Source organism: Parambassis ranga, chromosome 24, assembly GCF_900634625.1.
Source record: "Parambassis ranga chromosome 24, fParRan2.1, whole genome shotgun sequence".
In the NCBI taxonomy this organism is placed as follows: Eukaryota; Metazoa; Chordata; class Actinopteri; family Ambassidae; genus Parambassis; species Parambassis ranga.
In genome coordinates, this window is record NC_041043.1 from 5,632,107 (window position 1) to 5,651,638 (window position 19,532).

At 41.5% G+C, this 19,532-nt stretch overlaps 2 protein-coding genes across 4 annotated transcripts in view; both read right to left on the bottom strand.

Moving 5' to 3' along the window:
- Positions 1-259: 259 nt before the first annotated feature.
- gpr6 (G protein-coupled receptor 6) lies at positions 260-2,196 on the bottom strand. The gene is made up of 2 exons (XM_028396700.1): positions 2,084-2,196; positions 260-1,292 (listed from the first exon to the last, which is right to left on the bottom strand). The coding sequence occupies exon 2, from the start codon at positions 1,265-1,267 to the stop codon at positions 260-262; it is 1,008 nt and encodes a 335-aa protein (XP_028252501.1). The 5' UTR covers positions 1,268-1,292; positions 2,084-2,196.
- Positions 2,197-5,391: 3,195 nt separating this feature from the next.
- fig4a (FIG4 phosphoinositide 5-phosphatase a) overlaps positions 5,392-19,532 on the bottom strand; it is a 33,858-nt gene continuing 19,717 nt past the window's right edge. For 2 of the 3 annotated variants that reach the window (XM_028396686.1, XM_028396688.1), the window contains 8 exons: positions 19,391-19,529; positions 18,142-18,200; positions 17,813-17,960; positions 17,587-17,670; positions 16,097-16,295; positions 11,282-11,370; positions 9,915-9,989; positions 5,392-6,792 (listed from right to left, as the gene is read on the bottom strand). In XM_028396686.1, the coding sequence (XP_028252487.1) occupies positions 6,615-6,792; positions 9,915-9,989; positions 11,282-11,370; positions 16,097-16,295; positions 17,587-17,670; positions 17,813-17,960; positions 18,142-18,200; positions 19,391-19,529 (971 nt within the window). In that variant the 3' untranslated portion in view covers positions 5,392-6,614. The remainder of the gene's footprint in view (positions 6,793-9,914; positions 9,990-11,281; positions 11,371-16,096; positions 16,296-17,586; positions 17,671-17,812; positions 17,961-18,141; positions 18,201-19,390; positions 19,530-19,532) is intronic. The other variant, XM_028396687.1, reaches the window with a different exon arrangement.

The window sequence follows — 19,532 nt, forward strand, 5'->3', positions numbered from 1 at the left end:
TTAATAAAGTGCAGAATTCTCCATTCCTTTTTATTTTTTTACATTCACAGGTTTTTTTTAGTCTTTTTTTTTGTTCACAGCGTTTTCCAAACTGTCCTCTCTAACTTGTGTTCAGACATGGTAAAGTGCAGGTACAGTATGCATGAGAGACACACTTCTCATGTTCCCACTTTGCGTCTGTAAAGCATTCACTGAACTGTAAGCGGATTGTCGGTGGTGACAGGACGGTTTTGTCTTTTCCACTCTAGCACCCCTGTTTTTAGACCTCACTTGGCGACCTGGACCGGTGGGTGCCATTGGCCTGAAAACAGCCACAGAGAAGTATGTAGATGGAGCGCTGGATCTCTGCATTCCTGTAGGCGTAGATGATGGGGTTGATCATTGAATTGTAGGTCGCTGGCAGCAGAGTGGCGTAGGTGTACACTGACGGATACTCCTTCTCACCCACCAGACAGTAGATTGCAAAGGGAAGCCAGCTGGCACCAAAAGTCCCCAAGATGATGGCCAAAGTGGACACACCCTTCTTGGTGGCGACATAATGTGACGTGGCAAAAAAGTGCTGCTGGAGGGCGATCTGGTGGGCGTGGTGGCACACAATCTTGCAGATCTTGAAGTAGAGGGTGAGCATTAGCACAAAGATGGCGAAGAAGGAGGTGGCCAGGAGCGTGACGTTGCTCCGGGTCAGAGGGCGGACGATGCTGCAGGAGGCCGGCTCGCCCAGGCAGTTCCAGCCGAGCACCGGCAGCAAGCCCAGGAACAGGGACACCCCCCAGGTGCCCAGCAGCATCAGGTGAACGTACTGCAGCGTCTTCTCTGAGAAGTAAGTCAGGGCATTGTAGAGGGAGAAGTACCGGTCCACTGTGATGGCTAAAAGGCTGCTGATGGATGCGGTGAAGGAGGCCACCAAAAAGCCTACAGTGATAAGACTGATAGTCTCAGAGGAGATGACATACTGAAACACAAAGTTCAGGATTAATCCCATGCCGGCCAGCAGGTCTGCCGTGGCCAGGCTGCCGATTAGCACAAACATGGGAGTCCTCAGCGTTGGCGTGTAGAAGATGATGGCTACTACTATGGCGTTTTCACAGGCGATGACAGTGCCCGACATACAGAGCATTATGTCCCAAGGGTTGATGGTGAAATCTAACGGGGCGGTGGAAAATTCCAGGCTGTCATTGTGGTCTGGAGACTCAGCCTCCATCCAGGGGAGAACCTCTCCAACCACAGGAGTCACAGAGGAGTCGTTCACCAACAGTGACTCGTTCATAGCTCCACACTGTTGTCCCGCTGTCCTGTGGGCAGCAAAAGAAGACGGTCTGTTAATTAAAATGTGGCAACATTTAGAGTTTAAAGGGGCAGTTCACACTAAAATGAAACACTGATATTGACACATATCTAGATTATTTCTTCCAAAAGTTAGGGTCAGTTGAAAACATTAAATCATGCATTAAGAGGTCTGAACATGATTACTGGACACACGACTGTACATGTTTTTTTTGTTATGAGTGACAAAGGGCTGAGAACCATTAAGTTACAGTATGTTAGAGAGAAGGCAGAAATCTCACTATGTGTCCAAAAATATCAATCTTTGAACTTGATGAACTATCCACACACACATATTCATCAATACCTGTGACACATAAGAATTTAAATGCATTTTTCTGAAACAATCAAGTAAAACTTCACCCTAAAACAGTTTTCTTTCTTTTTAAATCTTTTTTTTCTAATCTGTAGAGGTAGAGCTAAGTGTTGTGAAGATAAAACTCTCTTAGAAATCTTGAAGCTGTGCAGTTAAAACTCTTCCCGCTGTAGGTCTCCAGTCCTTTAGTGTTTGTAATTTTCTTTTTTTAAAAAGTTGTTGCGGCGGAACAGGAGCTGTCCGCGGTGCTGAAATCACTGCGACTCAAAAACCAGTCTCCTCAAATAAATGATTATTACTTTTATAGAAACCGAATTATTACTTCTCCTTATTCGTGGAAGACAAATAACAAATACATCTTCTTCTCTAAAGTACTCCTCGCAGACACATTTGACACTTTTGTTTCTCCTGGATATGATTTCTACAAAAGCTTCAAACACCTACCTCCGTGACAAAACTGCTGCCGAGCGGCGATTTTGGCTGAAATTTAAAGTCCCCTCATCAGAAGAGAGGAGGTTATGAAGAGAAAAAAAATCTAAAAGTCACAGGGATGCACCTCGCTGCTTCTTGGGACCCTCTCAGGTGAAGCCCTTGATTTTGTTGTGCTTCCCACGCATGGGACAGACACTGAGGGCAGGAGTGGCGTGAAGCATTGGCCGGTGAGGAGCTCGGCGAGGAAGGTGAATGCGAAGAGAAGGAGGAGGAGGTGGAGAAAGAGGTGGAGAGAGAGAGAGGGGACTGAGCAGGGAAGCGCGAGGAGAGATTTAAACACCAGTGACGTCACGGCAAAGCGATTGAAAGCGAGAGAGGGGAAAGTGATAGAAACCTAACGCAGGACTCTCTCTCTCTCTCTCTCTCTCTCTCTTCATGGTATCAAGGCTCCTCCTCACCTTCTTGAAACACGAGTTTAGTTAAAGCAGGAGCCTCCACACGCTGTGAGGCTACATCTGCTGTAAGAAAGGGATTCTCTGTGAATACTGGGAGGTGAGGGAGGTCAGAAAGCAGGAAGTATCATGGTGTAAACAGACCTGTACTCATACAGGTGTGACAGATGGACAGAGGCCAATCCTTTGCAGTATTCACACACCTGCCAGCTCACGCAGCTGTCTCTGAGTCTCCCTGCGCTGCAGAAACAGATCCTGCTCGGTTGGTGTTCTGCATACCTGCTGCAAGCCACACACAGACACAGACACACACACACACACAAGCTAACACGTGACTCAGTGTTATTAATGTGAGACCAAACATCATGTTATGGGGATGGGCACTGATAGTGCTGCTGGTGTAATCATCACTCCTGCTCCTTATACGCTCTGAAACTGTTTCAATGTTCACTGTCATTCTGAGTGTAAAACAAAAATAAAAACAAAAAGCAAGAGTTCAGTAACATTGTAGAAAAACGGCATGATGCAAAGTTACATCCATGTTATGTAAAATTCAGAGAATCGAGCGAAATGTCTTTATGTAAGCGACATGACTGTAACTAACCCTGAGCGGCCATGACCCTCAGGCCATCACTGAGCCATCATCAGTTAGCACAAACACCGACTTCTTCTTTGGTCTGAACTCACTGAGGACGAACTTTTTAGAAACTATCGTCCAGACTAAATAAGAGAGCGACTGCATATTTGGCTTGCACTCAGGCAGCATGTTTGTTGGTATGGAGGTGAACAGGCACACACTGGCATGTGTAACCTGCACATCTATGAAGAAGCATTAACAGGAAAATGATATATAATGATGGATAATTCAGGAGCTGAATGCTTCAAAGGACGCCGTTGAAGAAAGAAAGAGCAGCATGATGTGGCCGTCTCATTTCAAAGACTAGGAAAGTGTGTCCATCTGAATATGTAAAGCAGCCCTGCACCTCCAGGATTCACTCACATAAATGTTAGCATCAACATCAATAAATCCTCCACAGATATCCTCAGTTAAGAACCTTTGTGCTATCTTGATGACCTTTTTACACAGAAAAAAACAATGTCAAACCACATGCTCCTGCACTGGACGGCCTGGACGACCTATCTTGGTACTGGTTTTAGTTAAATAGAAGATGTAAACATCTGTCTTAGAGGATGAGGATAACAAATGATAATTTGTTTGACAGTTTAGATAGTGGTGATTAAAACTGAGCATCATGTTTATGACTTGTCTGGATATTTATTTGTGATGTACATTTGAATTTAATAGAATGACTGTTATGTTGAGGGAAAAGGGAAAGAAGGATATGGGGATTCAAAGCAGCATAACAATATGGTAACCACTTTTGGTTGCCAGGCAACAGCTGTTTGGCCACCTTTTGTCAGTGGACCAGAGGCTGGAGAGGGAGGCTGTCTTCATTCATAAGCTAAGCAGTCACATGAAGTGCCTAGTGACTCATGTCAAAGACCCAAACCACACAAAACACACACAGAAACACCTCAACAACATTTTGTGATTGTTTTTACGACTAAACCGAACGCAATGTCACCAAGACAGCGACATCACTGCATGTTGTGAGCTAAACAAACTGCCGGCAGCCTCCTGCTCACAAACAGCAGTGCTTTCACTTTCAAGAGTGCACACAAACACACAATAAATCACCACCCACCGCAAGAACACCTTTGTAGTGACATTTACTCAGACAAAAAAAATAATAAAACTGAGTCTCTAATTAAGCTGAGAAAAGAGAGCACAGATGAACACATGATTCTAAATGAGTTACATCTCAAGAGGCTGAGAGTGAAGACAATGTAACATCTGGTTTCTAGGAGGTCTGAGGCTGAAGGTAGGAGGGAGGCATTGGTGGGAACTAACACCGGAACATCTGTCACAGCTGATGTGAGACTCTGCAGGACATAACACCTCAATTTACTCACCAACTTGACCTACTTCTTACAAGAAAGCAGCCGCATGATACACACACTCAAGCACGCACACAAAATGTGTCTCTAGGAGGTCTGCCACAGATGTCATCATGACCTCAATTTAGGAATTTGTTGAAATCTTCCTTGTCACTGAGTTTTGGATGTTGTGTTAAGAATCAACACAAAGTGAAAGAACTGAGCAGATGTTAACTCCACTGACCAACACCACCACTGGAAGTTCTGTTCTCTTCTGAGGAGAATTTAAAAACAATGGCAGAAATCAGAAGAAGCCTCCTGACTCAGCTAAGAGGTTTTTCTTTAGGTGAGATGTGTCATTACCTATAGTGCAGTCTTAACAACTCCCAATTATCAGGACAGTGCTGAAGGACTTGAAAATACAGAAGATGGAAAAAGCTTCAGTTAAATTTGGTCTTAAAAAGTTATTTTCCTTTAATTCCCCTGCCACTCTCCATCACATCACATGCTGAGGCAGCCCTTCCCCCCTGCTTTCAAATGCTCAGGCTCACGAGGCACTGATGCAGAGACCAGTGGTCAGTCAGTATGCTGACTGAATGTGTTCGTGCAGCAGTGGGAAGAGCAGTCTTCATCACATTTCACATTTTCTGACACCTGTGGATGAAATTTAACGATTTAGAGAGTGTAAGAGGGGAGAGGGAAAGAAAGTGTGAGGCAGAACAAAGGCAGACGACGGGAGAAACTGGTGAAAGGAGGAGTGAGAGTACTGACAGTAGAGAGAAAAAACGAGAGAGAAGAGGAACAATTACAGAGGCCACGTGAAAGAAGCAACACAACATCGAGACAGAGAGAGCAGCACGAGTGAGAAAGCAGAGGTAGAAAAATACAGAGGAAACAGCAGTTCAGCCCGTCATACCAGGTGACTTCATTCATGTTTAATTTATATTTATGCAAAACAAACCAGCGCACAATGTGGTGATAAAAACTCAAAATTCATTTAAATTGGTCAAAAAAAAGGAAAAGAAAATGAGCTGAACACATTTTCCTGCATGATTGAACATGCATGAGTATTGAAAAGTATAAAGAATCTCTTCTTTAAAACAGGTTTCTAAACCACATCAAGTACATTCAACATTCTCACGAGTAACTCATCAACAATGGTCAAGCATTCAAAGTCATCGTGTCCTGACTTACACTAACAGTTTGTTAACTTCCCAAAAGACATAATTATGATTATAGACTGTCCTCCACATTTAAAACAAACAAACAAACATACAAACAAACAACTCCAATTCAGGCTTTCTGTAACCTTTACAGGCTTTAGAGTGCACAGGCAAATATTGGAGGTATTTAAAGGAGCATTTAGTGAGATCATTATTTTCAAAAAAATAAATTATCAATGGAATGTGAAGAAGATGTAACCAGCAGCGAGCTTTGAGGTGTATCACTGCACAGTGCCACCGAGTGTCTAGTAAGGAAATCATCCAAAAACCAACCTGCATGATGATCTGCTGGAAAAGCTACATCAGGTCTGTGATGCCTGTCAGCATCTGGTTTGTAAAGTGGAGGAATACTGAGCTAAAATCAGACCTTAGCATGCGGGATGCTCTAATTCACCCTGCTCTCCAACGTCTGCTCCCCGGACAAAGGTTCTGGACACCTTGCCTTTTTTTTGTGGATGCAGATTTGTTTCAGGTTACTCTGCTTATAGGCTGATCTAGGGGCCCTGTGAGTCAGGACATCACAGCACATAGGAAGTTGGCTTCAGTACATCAGAAACAATGAGCCCCTCCTGAGAAAATGTTTACAACTACTTTAATTAATGGTTCTAATATTCAGGAAATATTCTATAATCAGAAGTATTTACATCAATTTACATGTCTGAAATTTGCATTCTGTTAAATCAAGGGTAAAAGTTGCACTTAAAACAGAACCAATGTAACAAAAAACAACTAAAAAGCACCTGTTGGCAGCCTGTTGAGGCACAAACGCATTAAAAAATAAAAGACTACTAAAACTCAAATCATTTCTATTAAAAGTTTTCATTCACGATTTTCTTCATATTTAAACATCCTCATAATTTAAAGAAAATTTCAGAGTCATAAATAAAAAAATCATCCTCAATGGGACCCAGAGATCCTGCTCTCTGGGTCTCACATGTATCTGTTCTTGACGTACTCCCTGTACATTAACACGTCCTCCCGGCACAGCACCCTCAGCTGGCCCTGACCCATCATCACATGGCTCTCGAACACATCCCGGCTGTGTCTGTCGACCTGAGGGGGAGAGACGCCGTAGATGCTGTCCTCGGGGAAGGAGGACACAGGTTCTCTGCAAGAGGGACAGAAGTGGACATAAAAGGAGGAATTCACACTATGAAGAAAGAGATCACGTGTGATGTGGTTCTCTGTGTTTGTCCACAGGTAATAAAAAGGAAACTCTGGAGAACTATTTTTATCTAATCAGACAAAGAAAACCTGATAAAAATGTGCTGCTGACAGCAGGTCATTATGGAGGCTGTTAATGGAACCAACACGAGGACGGTGGGGATGAGCACTTTTACAGCAGAATCACTCAGTGTTTCGCAGAAGCTGGACTCCAAGGCATGCCTCTTCATCTTCTGGGTGGATTATCAACTGCGTCATTCACTCATTCAACCAGTGCAACAGCAGCTGAGGCGCCCAGTGAGAAGCTGCTCGGACACACGGCTGCATTTCAAAATGCAAAGATAATTTAACATTAAAACTGTACGGCTGACTCCTAAAATACAAACTCATGATAACAGCTGAGTCTGAAATGTGAGTTCGCCGACAGGAAAGAGCCAAAGTTCTCATTTTTTTTCCCGCCAAAATGAGTCAGCTTTGCTCTGCTTGATGGGTCGCTGCAGGAACTACACAGAGGGAGGAGGCAGACCGCAGGGCTCCAAGCAGTGACAACATGTTTTGGGTGCTGTAACATCTTAGAATAGCCCTGTTGCACAACATTAACACACCTGTCTCACCCTGTGGCCCTGACACGAGGACGACAACAACAGACAACAACAGACAACAACAGACAACACCAGACAACCGGCCTAATGAGGGAGCAAAGGTGAAGGAGAAACACATGCAAACTGGTCGAAGTGAAACGGATTCCTTGCTGAGATTTCATTTACACACAGAGGAAAACATCGATGTGTCTGCCACCTCTGTGTGATGTGTAACTGCTACCTAGGCTGTTAGGAATAGTCAGTGGCTGTGGTCATCAATATAAGGACAGATGGAGGAAAATATATCCCTGAAGGCAAAGATTTCTGGGTTAACAGCCACATAAGATGAAGCCCAGAATCAATAGCTGCTCAGACACAACCGGCTTCTGTTCACAGTTCTGCTCTCCCCGTTTTACTGCCCACTTTAACCTGTTGTGGTTTTAACCTCTTCAATTTCACGTGACCTTCCCATTTTCTCCAGATAGCAATGTAACTCCATCTGCTGTTCCAGAAAAAGAGCCACGATTACTCCCACTCATGGTCCTCTAACAGACCTGGTAGTATCTTCACATGTGCTCTCTTTGCATTCACACAACAAACGTGCAGGTGCAACATGAGAGGAGGAAAAACACCAACACGTGGGGTTTTTTTTTCACCCATTTTGAGATTTTTTTCCCTCCCATTCTATAAAAGTAGCATTTCCATAATGTCTATATAGAGTGGATTCCATGAAGCCATGACGCACACAACAAACCTGAAATGTCCAACCGACTACCTGCATGTATTTTTAGAATGAAACAATACAAAAACCTTTCTGTGTTCTCGTGTGACTGTGTTGCCTCAGAGCTGTTTGTCCATCAGAGGTTCTTTTCTTAAGCAGCTCTCTGCTCGTGAATTTCAACTATTTCTCCTGAAAGGGAGGTTGTATTGTTGGGTAAGGTCACGTGCAGAGTATCTTTGATGAAGGTTAAGGGTAGGATGACAGGCACTCCATCTACTTTATCTTCTTGTTCTCAGTAGCTCCATACAAAGCTAACTGAGATAACATAAATACATATCTATGCGGTCCGACTGACAAGCTGGAGACGCCTGCCCAGTTTAATTCTGCCTGTGCTACATGAACCATATTTAGATTACCCAAGAGATGGGCGGACTGTGGGGCTGATGATGGTAACAGTCACAACGAGCTTCAAACCACTCAGAAGACAAGACAATGTTGGTTCAGTGGTTATCCATTCTTGGACCAAATTTAGCATTTAGTCCAAGTCACTCAGCTAGCCCATTTTCACCTGTTGCTTTATTTGACCCATTGACAGCTACCACTGCAGTGAAATGACCAATATTATTAATTAACTGCTTTTAATATTGTGGCTGCTTAGTGTATATACTGTACACGTTTGTAGTGCTGATGGAGAGGCATCATTGAACTGTTCATTTAATTTATAAGAGTACATGGATTGGACTAGGTAATACCTTTTACCTTTACCCAAACACAATTTACACTTTCACACACACATCAATAACAACAGAGCTATTATAAGACTCTTGCATATAAAACCTCTGATCTATAAAATGAACTAAAGGTGGAATAAAAAAAGAGGTTTGTATCTATTGGAATAACTCTAAAATAGGAAACATCCAAGTAAATATTGCACAGGCAACTTTAAAAATAAATAGTATACTTTACTATGCAAAGATATACAGGAAGGCTACACTATATGTATTTGAAAAACCTACTGCCTCCACTGGAATAGAAGAAAATGTGGAGCTTTCATGTTGTACTATGACTGCATATAGGATATGAATGTGTAAACATAGGTTGCTTTGTGTGCATCATCCTTGGAACTCCACAGAAAGAGAGTGAAAGATTACAAAGAGGAAAGAAAAAGGCTTAAACGTTTCTAAGGCTGCACATTGCCATCTCACGTGAGGTGGATCTGGCTAAAGAAAAAACAAATTCACTCAATCTATGACCAAGAAGGAAAGAAGTAATAAAAGTGTAGTTAAAATACACAAATGGAGCTTAGTGACAGTTCAGTCAGGAAGACTTTCATTATTTCTCACTTTTGTAACAAGCTTCATGGGTCACTCACTCTTTCGTACTTTCTTTTACTCTCTCTAATCAGCTGATTAGTAAAAGCCCCTCCTCCTCCTATCAGTGACCATATCCTTGCTCACGCAGCCAATCACATTGGAACATTATATTTAACGTGTCCTCTCTGCTGTCAGCATGCTTTTCAGATCAAACCTTTTTTCCCCCTCCTCAGATGATGTCACATGGGGGTCTAAACTCCAAAACACATTCTACTGTACATAATCGAATGAATGTATACGTTTTTGTTACCCTCACTGGACACCAAGGCTACAGTAGATTGGTGTTTTAAAGGATGGCATTAAAACTACAGAATTACAATGCTTCATGTAACACGTGAGAGAGGATTACAGAGACAGGGTGAGTATGTTTGTGTCAATATGTTGAACTCACAAACAGATGATGTTTGCCAGGTTTATGTGTTCCGTTCTCTCCACTCTGTGCTGGCTCTCGCCCAGACGTGCAAACCTGCAAAAAAAAAAAAAAAAAAGATGAAAAAAGTCTGAAAATTGACCAAAAAAAGCAAAGCACACCAAAAGTATCCATGTGTTTGTCTCTCGTCTGCCCCCTTCATCTTGTAAAGAGCAAGGAAAAGAAGGTACTAGGTAACAGTGTCTCCTGAGAACCCTTTAAATGTCAGCTTCATATTATCTTCTTAGCTAAACATGCCTGCTGAGATCCCTAATGTTCAGATCACATCAGCATCAAACCTCAGATTTCCCCGTTGGTCATTTTTCTCTCACAAAGACACAATAATATGCAAGAGTTGAGAGTTCCCCTCTGGCTCTTGCTTATGATTTTTAATATTAATGCATTGATTAGGGGCTGTAGCTAACATCTTTGGAACCATTCCAACCTCCAGCTTCAATAATGAATGTAATTTCACTCTCATTATGTGCCACTACAGGATGAGGAGGAGGAGATGAACAACATTCTTCACCACCATTTGGGTGTTTTTTTAAGGGCCTGGCTTAAATCCCAAATCAGACCTGTGCCCCTTTCTCAAAGTCAGATGAGATAAATATGACGCTGACATTCTGTCAACATGCAGTTTATCATTTTCTAAGGTGATACAATTTATTACTGTATCCTTAAAGCTGTTTTTACTGTGGTTATGACATGGACCTGTACCACATTATAACTTACTACAGTATCACACAGCCATGAAAGGAGCTAACTATTTACTGGTTACACAACTATGGCACAGGGTCAGGTGTAATCTGTGAATTTGGGACAGGAGAGTGTAAGAAATGCTATTGAAGCCTTGTCTGCTTCCAAAGAACAGACAGTTGGGCTGTCAGTTTGAGCGCATGTTGATAGCTGTTCTCTGCACTGCAAAACTGGGACAAAGGAGAAGATGAAATTGACGCAGCATACAGAAAAGTGAAGGAGGGATGAGATGGACAAAGAGCAGTGAGGTCACACATGTGATGCACACAGCAGGGTACAGTTGACAAACGACCCGTATCACTCTGCGGGGGTGGTTGGCACTGACTGCTCGTTCTGCCTCTCTCCATCCCGGGCACAGGTTGTTTTGTCGATACAAATAAAATGAAGTCATTTCATTTTTTACCTGGGCAGAGGGAGACAGAAAATAAGCTGCACCCCTTAAGTTTACAGACATTTGGTTCAATGTGACCCAAAAAAACTCGACTGACATACAGCATACAAGGCCATGCAAATAAACACAGACAGGGTCCTGCTGGGAGCTGTGAAAAGTTCACCTCCTTTAACATCCTCTTTAAGTGTCTGTGTTTTACCTCTTGTAAATAAGCAGGTCATCCTCAGCAGGGAACTCTGCCAGGTCGAGTCCATATGGTTCCTTAACTGTCTGCAGCTGCTGGACATCCTGAAGAAAGGAGAGTATGACATTAGATGATGAATAATGGTCATCATAAAAGTTCATGTAAAAATTAACAGGCTGCTTAAGTTAAAAACACATAAAAGCCAACAGACAAAGTCGTTGGGTTCAGCACCCACGACTCATTCAGTAATCAGAGCAAACCCAAAGAGCCACAACCTAAGGAAATTTGATTGTTAGTGTCTGATGAGGTAGTTTCATGTTTTTTCATGTTCAGGGACGGAGCCCTCCTGGGGTTCTTGCACACAGTGTCCACACTTTGTAGAGATTTAATAACAAACAGGAGATCAGATTAAAAAGGTCAGACCATTTCAAGCAGGAAAAAAAGAGTAAGGAAAAAGGCGTCAAGTTCACAACGTGACACTGAAGTCAGACGTAAATAAAATGTGTTAAGAATAAAAAGGGAAATTTAATTTAAACCTGATGATGACGATGATTAAAAAAAAATCTGGGAAAATAATTATATACTTATAAAAATAAAAATAATCCTTTTATAAAATAGAAACTTTATACATGTAACTAGCCACTTAGATTATTAAGATTAATCATCCTAAACTCAACATTAAACATAAATGAATACCAAAGTTAATTAACCCTCAGGCAATGCCATAATTATTCAAGTCAAAAGAAAAAAAATTAATATTTCTTCCTCGTTTGGATACGATGAGGCGATGATTTAGATTTTCAATTAATTGGAAAAAAAATGTATTAAACCAGATTAACACATTATGAGGAATTATGTAAGATGCTGAACAGCAATCCTAATGTGGAAACAATTCCTGTCTTAGCTTTATGGTTGTCACTGATTATTAAATAAGTTTTTGTGTGCAAAGAAACAAAAACATCAGACAATGAAGAAAGAGGGAGGTATGTATCAGTACTATGATTACGACTGTCCTGCAAATATGCTTCAGGATAATAATTTCCTAAACAAATGAATGCTTACCTGCTCATTATGAAATTAAATACACACACCCACAGGATGCTTGTTATGTAAGCTGGAAGCTCTATGACATCGCAGCAATATACTGTATAATATCATGCTTTTCAATTTTCACTGTATTTGTATTGATCTGAGCTGCAAGGAGAAGAGAATAACACACACACACACACATCATAAACATATCCCAAACACAGCGCCTCATTCAAACCAAGGGGACACACGTGCATACACACCTTCATACACTACAAACCAGAGTCTGGTGTGTCAACACAAACTTGCTTATGCACCCCCACACATTGCAAATCTATGTGAGCACATGTACGCTGCCGGTATCGAGGGGGAATACTAAATGATCATGCGTAATTACATGGAAAACGTAGTAATGATCTGATGTTTAAATATTTCAACAGTTGTGTGTTGTGCCGGCACCCAGGTAATCCATTCTCAGGGACAGGCAGTGACGCGAGATGCATGGTGTGTGCGCCTGACACGTGAGCTAGCCGTCCAGCCCGACATATTCATGAGCAGCTCATTGCTCGAGGCCCAACGAAAACAGAGGAGAGAAAAAAAAACCCATGAAACATACATCATAAATCAGAAAGGTGGAGTGGATGGATGGAGAATGTGGGGGCACCTGGAAGACCAACTTTATTAAAACATGCAATGGATGCAGTTATGGTTATAAATGATACTTTATCAATATATACTATTAAATGTAGACACCACTGTCATCAATCTATAGTAAGTGAAAGATTATGGAGTGTTAGTTTACTGCAGTCATTTCTACTGGAACATGAGGCATGTTTTTAACCAGAGACCCGTAGTAGGCCTCTTTCCACATATGGACTTACATATTCCAACATAATAAGGATTGTGTAGTTAATAGCAGAGCAGTGGTGCCTCAGTCGAGCATGCAGCAGAACCCACTGCTATCAGTACGACGTGTTTGGACCAGAGACCATCAATAAAGATGGAAGAAAGTGGATGTTAAGCTTAGTATATTAGCTCAGGCAGTCTTTAGGCTATAGTGGCATCACTTGAGTCTGTGTAGCTTTCAGTATATGGTGACGGCTCTGTAAACAGGAGTGCAGCATTCAGGGGTTTCAGCTTCATTTGTTCCGTTTGGTGGGTAATATAGATTTTTAACATATATTAACAGTCTTCAAGGAATTCTAACAGGTCCAGTAACCCTGCTTCAAGCTCTTAACTGAAAAATTAACTTTTTAGGTTAAGAATCTTCATCAACACAAAGAGTGCAGCAGGCATGAGGCCTATGAGTTTCACTGACAAACAGTTAACAGGGTTTTTTGGGCATAAATAAGCTCTGTGACAACATGAAAAGTGTGACATATATGAAAAGTTGTGCAGTGGGGGGATCTGCAGTTTTTGGATCAATAAAAGACTGATAAGCCATGTGCAGGTCAGAGCCCAATGCATCATCCTCATCATCCTCAGTACCAATATCTTTATCACCATCATCATGACAGAAGATGAAGAGTGAAAAAAAAAACACTGACACCATCTGATCCACAAATGGAAGATGCTCTGCATTTATACAGTAATGTTCTAGCATCAGTTCTAAAGAGATTACAGCAAACAGTAAACGGTCAGAGCCATTATGTATGCAAATAAAGACGGAGAGGTAAAGTGCAGGCAGAGGGAGTCACCCCGCTCCTGCTGATGTCACAATGGCTGCAAATATTGCTGTAACCATAACTACAGCAGTTTACACACAGCTAGGGGCTCTTTACTGAGACTTTTTTTACGAGGGTTTTGTTGTCTGGGGCATCCTCCTTCCTGTTGACAGCTTTCTGTCCCTGCTGTAATATGCAGATGAAAACATAATTATTAGCTTCACTATGAAGAATTTTTTTAACCATAATATTTTCCTTCCTCATTTACTTTAATTTGCGCAGATAAAAATTACTTTAGACTGAGAAAAAGGATTGTTAATGCCTACAAAGCAGGAGTAGGATATACACGTTTATCAAAGAGCTTACATGTTTCATGAACTGGAATCAGAGGTATTGCTCATCAACAGTCAAATATGACAGCGCATAATGACTCTTCTAGTGAAGAACTACCTGCTGGAGCGTGACCTGGCCTGCACCAAGTCCAAGACCAGGTCCATGTCAGTAGATGTGCCTCAAACTTCTTGGAAACTACATCAAATGGCTCCAGACAGTTATCATACTTGTGTACAAGTTGATCAGATTGAAGCTTCCTAATCTAGTATGTTTGGAAATGCTGTGTTAAAATGTTTTTGTTTCTATTAAACAGAATATCGTAATTAGTTAAAAAAGACTTTTTTACTAACCCCAACCCATTTTTAACCAGGAAGTCACATAGAATCTCCTTTCTAAGAGAGACCTGGTCAATCACAACATTTTAAAGTGTAACAAATACCACATATGAACAAACCCACACACACAGCTATAACAACATGTCTTTATGATGCTCTTAGTCTTTCTGCAGATTATTCTTAAACCAAGAAGCAAACTAGGAATATACATTTACAGAGGGAGGGCTAATAATGTTGTCTCCAATGGCAGAATCTAGGTCAGTGGGTCATGTAAATGTGTGACCAGTCCACCTGGGGCGTGAAACGGATACAGATACTGAGATGACTCTTAAACACACGCTTGTTTTATGATAAAAGCACTGCAGCACAAATATACTGCATGTATATTTGAAGAAAGCAGCACTAAGATCTGTTTTGTTTGTGCTGTAAAACAAAGATGAGTGCTACATATTTAAAGTCTGACACACAACTTAAAGGAGAGGTGAGGTAGAAGACCAAAACCTTAATGCAGCTTTGTTTACAGGCCTCACAGATTAAAAGGGTTAATACATGTACAAAAGGCCAGAAGGATAAAAATATATTACACCTAACTGGCTGATTTAACAATAAACTATGGCAGCTATTATTCCATGTACAATCTAAAGAAAACTAGTGAGAGGAAGCAATGGAAATCTAATCCTATATATACATGCTGGTACTGTTTAGTTCTAGCAGCGGACTGACACCATAACATCTAAGCTGGCAAGAAACCAATAGAGCAGATTAAATTAGCCATCAAAATGTTAAATCGCAGGTGACCACATATCACCTGACCTCCTAAAAGCAGACCCAATCCCACTTCACCTGCCCTACATACACTCTTTAATGAAACCTGGGCTTTGGAGGATGAAACACAACAGTCAGTCCACACTAAGATAACACTCTCTATACTAAGCAGAAGTAGGCTGCATTGCTCACACACACATTTCTGAAACCAAGAACAACTGTGTCAATGCTGTGACTGGTTCTGAAGCATGATGTGACCCCAAACAACTGTTTTCAAAGGAGTCCTGCAACAGACGGTGCTGCAAGGCTCCCTCAGTGTTATGATGTCACCATCTGTGATTCAGGCATTCACTTTACTAAACACACTTTTCACTTAATAACAGATAACGTCTAACTGTCACATTGATACAGCACAGTTCATTTCATTCAGCCTGAAACCAGCACTTTGACCCTCCATCACTTAGACCAATTAATGTGATGCCTAGCAGTGGGTCTGACGCAAACAGAAACACTGAGCTAATTTCTTCTGGGAGACTCAAAGGAGGTGAGCAGGAAAAAACACAATCAGGGTGATATTAGTAAGATAGTTAACCGTATTACACTATAATGCTTTTTTCTGCTTTCAGTTCCACCAACAGGTGTTTAAATGTGCTCTTACTGGGTCATAATGATGCAGCAGGTCTTTGAACAGGTGTGTGTCATACCTCCTGCATGTGACTGCTCTCTCCAGACTCTGTTAGCAGCTTGATCGGGGTTGAGCGCTGTGACACGGACCCGTCGTCATCGCGGTCATCCTCGGAGTCGTCCTCTGATGTGCTTGAGATCGCCTCCTCACTCGGGGGAGGAGGTGCACTGGCTGCAGTCTTTCTTTGGAGCAGCGTCTCCTCCTTACTGCTCTTGCTGCTGCCGGTATTTACACACATGTGAACAGATTAGCAAAGTTAGTTAGTTAAGCACATACCTTTAACATAACCATTATAGTACGTACTACTAAACTGCCTATTCTACTCTTGCCCCTCTGGTTTGCTAGTCCAACAGTAAACAGTGAACAGGCAGCGTGGATAAAAGTTATCTATAATGCACATGTCAGCTGGCTGTACCAAAAACCAAGCATTGGCTGTCGCCCACATGGGACAAACTGGGAGAGTCAGATCAGTCATATTGTGTATATATATAACTCCTTTGTAGTGTACTTTGGTGTCCTCGCTGCATCAAAGATTAATGTGTCACACAGACACCAGACACTTCTGAATCCACCTAACATGGAACTCAATTATGCACTTTAGCATTTTGTGTGTTTTTATCCATATTGTGCCATATTTAGCACAATACTAGAAAGCACTTAGATTGCTGAGGCTGTCACCTGATAAATACATACCCCCAGGATGACAATAAAATGCAAGTTCTCAGACTATTACTGTCAATAATGTGATTTACTACACAGATGCTTTCATTGCTAGGGGCACCTGTGTGAGTGTGAGGAGAATTGACTTTATACAGGAACTATAAACTATTTGGTCAGTTAAAAGCAACTGCCAAATAAAAGGCAACTACAGGTGAGACAAGTTAGGACAAAGAACTAATACAACTGGGCATGAGCAGAGGCAGAAACAACCATCAGACTGCACTCTGACAAAAAGGCACCAAGGGGCAGCATCAATAAGAATTAACCAGAAGATCCCTGTCTCTGTGATCCTAGTAAAGTATATTGAATGGAAGATACCTTCTTTTTTATATTTAGCTATGAATTAATAGAAAAAGCCCACATTTGCACTGTAGTTAAATTTCTGAGAAAGACGCACAAGCACCAAATCATGTTTCCCGAAAATGTTAGAATTCAAGCAAAACACTGACTCAGCACAGACCTTTAGTGTGGGCTACATGTAGTGTAGTGGTGGGTGTTGCAGTAATGCAGAGACAATTACTTTAAAAGCCCCCGTCACATGGCATCTATAACCAAGGCTTTGCTTTGCATTACTGTTCTAGTAGTGTGTGTGTGTGTGTTTCTATGTGTGTTTTTTAAATATATGCATAGTTCACAGCGGTGTGTTTGCCATAATAACAGGAAAAGGACAGGGTGTTTGTGGTTACCTGAGAACACAGTGTCAAATGAAGCAGTGTGCAAGAGGGCACAGTGACATGGGATTTACTGCAGCAAAAAAACATCACAAATCTGAGACAAAGATGCACTCACCCCAACACTGACTTCCCTGTTTCCTCTGGTTTGCGAACAGTGAATGGACTTGGATCCACTCCTACAGTCTTGGGCATGAATTCCCTTTATGAACACACACAATAAGCCTCTTTGTTGGCATCCCATAACTAATTATGTTTGTATTTGAGGTGCCGATTGACACGTGAAGCAGTAACATGAGTAGTTATTTGGTGTTGTGTTTGTTGTGCTACAGGTGTTTACCTACCTTGCAGAGTTGGTCATGGCGATGCAGAATGTGTCATCGAAGGAGGTGAGTTCATAAGGTTTGAAGAATTCTGTGTAGATATCGATACTCTCGTCAAAGCGGTTCACTCTCTTCACTTCGACTTTCTTCATGTTCTCCTCGCAGGTGACTGCATCAACACAAAAAGAGTCACAAGCAAACGCACACAGAAACACTTTTTACTGTGCACTGGCATGGACTTGTACCTGACTTGCTGGTAGAATGGGTAATAATACAAAAACACACCACCGCCTTCATCATGAATGTTTTGCCCCATGGGCCACATATTGTATAAAGTGTACTGACAGTACCTTCATCATAGGGCACTGGCAGGTAGGACAGGATTCCATCTGACCACCACAGTGTGTAGCTGAAGACAGATGAAATGCACAAATGTATAAGAGTCTATCAGAAAACAGTCTCTCCTTCACATAGCCCTGATCTGCAAAGCCTTGAATACATCAGACTGTTGTTCAGTGTCAGCAGTTTGAATAAGTCTCATTATATATTATATATTTTTGGTTTAATATGTGATGTGCTACTTTTACAGATCTGGATGCAAACCCTTTGAATTGAATCAGGTTCCAGCCATTATAATTTCCTGGAATAAATAGAGAGCTGCCTTGGTCCATTGTGTCTACATAAACTAGTGACCTGTAAAAGAAAATTGAGTCCAGTTTTATGCAATGAAGCAACATGAATTCAACCATAAGCACACATATGATTAAGAACAGAATGGCTTTGGGTCAAACCCTGAAACTGAACACAGAGGTCTGGATCATAAGTAGGACAGAGTGGCACACTGGCTGTTTGCAGGGCACATTAGCTTGAACAGAGGATGTACATATACGGTATGACACACACATTTATATGTATATGCTCAGAATTGGACAAAACAAATAGAATAACAGCACAAACATAATTGAAGACAGTCCACATGCTACAATAAACTGGATGTGTTAGAGGCGGTCAGTTTTATTTGACTTTGTAGCTACACAGTTGGGCAGGATTATGTCCAATGACCCTGCAAAAGTATGCATGAATTAAGATATTCTTCTTTTTGTTTTTAGGTTCCTGTTAAATATATATAATTATCTTTATTTACACATGCAGTGTGCAGTGTAGCCACAGGGCTAAGCCATGAGGACAAACCTCAGTATAATGACTCCTTGAGGTCTGGTCTCTGCAACCTTTGTCCAGTTAATGAAGAACTTGATTGCAAACTTATTAAAAATCTACCCACACACTTGCATACAACATAATGAGCTTGGGTTTAAAAAAAAAGCTTCAGAAACAGCCATGCAGGTGTTAATCTTCTGTGAGTCATTTCCCACTGAGTTATTCAAATTATACAAAAATAAATGTGCAAAAATTTCAAAACATTAAAAGCAAACAGAGGGAGGTGCTGTGTCATGATGTCTTGGTGCGTATATGCAAATGGTTTTAATACTATTACATATGTAGATACAACTGTTGTGTACTGTAAATGAATTCTTATGCATTTATATTTACAGTTTTTAGCTTTGCAAGTGTGTATGTAAGTGTTCATGCGGTGTGTACCAGCGTCTGTCCTGGGGGAGGGCCATGGTGTTCCTCTGATGAAGGTAGAAGTCTGTGGGCAGCTCCCACAGGTGTGGCTTAGACTCTGACGGCTGGTAAACCTGAAGAAACAAGTTGATGGCATCTTGTCTGTCGGCATCTG

Bases quoted from the DNA above. Each gene is read 5' to 3' on its own strand.
- gpr6 (XM_028396700.1), bottom strand. From the start codon at position 1,267: ATGAACGAGTCACTGTTGGTGAACGACTCCTCTGTGACTCCTGTGGTT.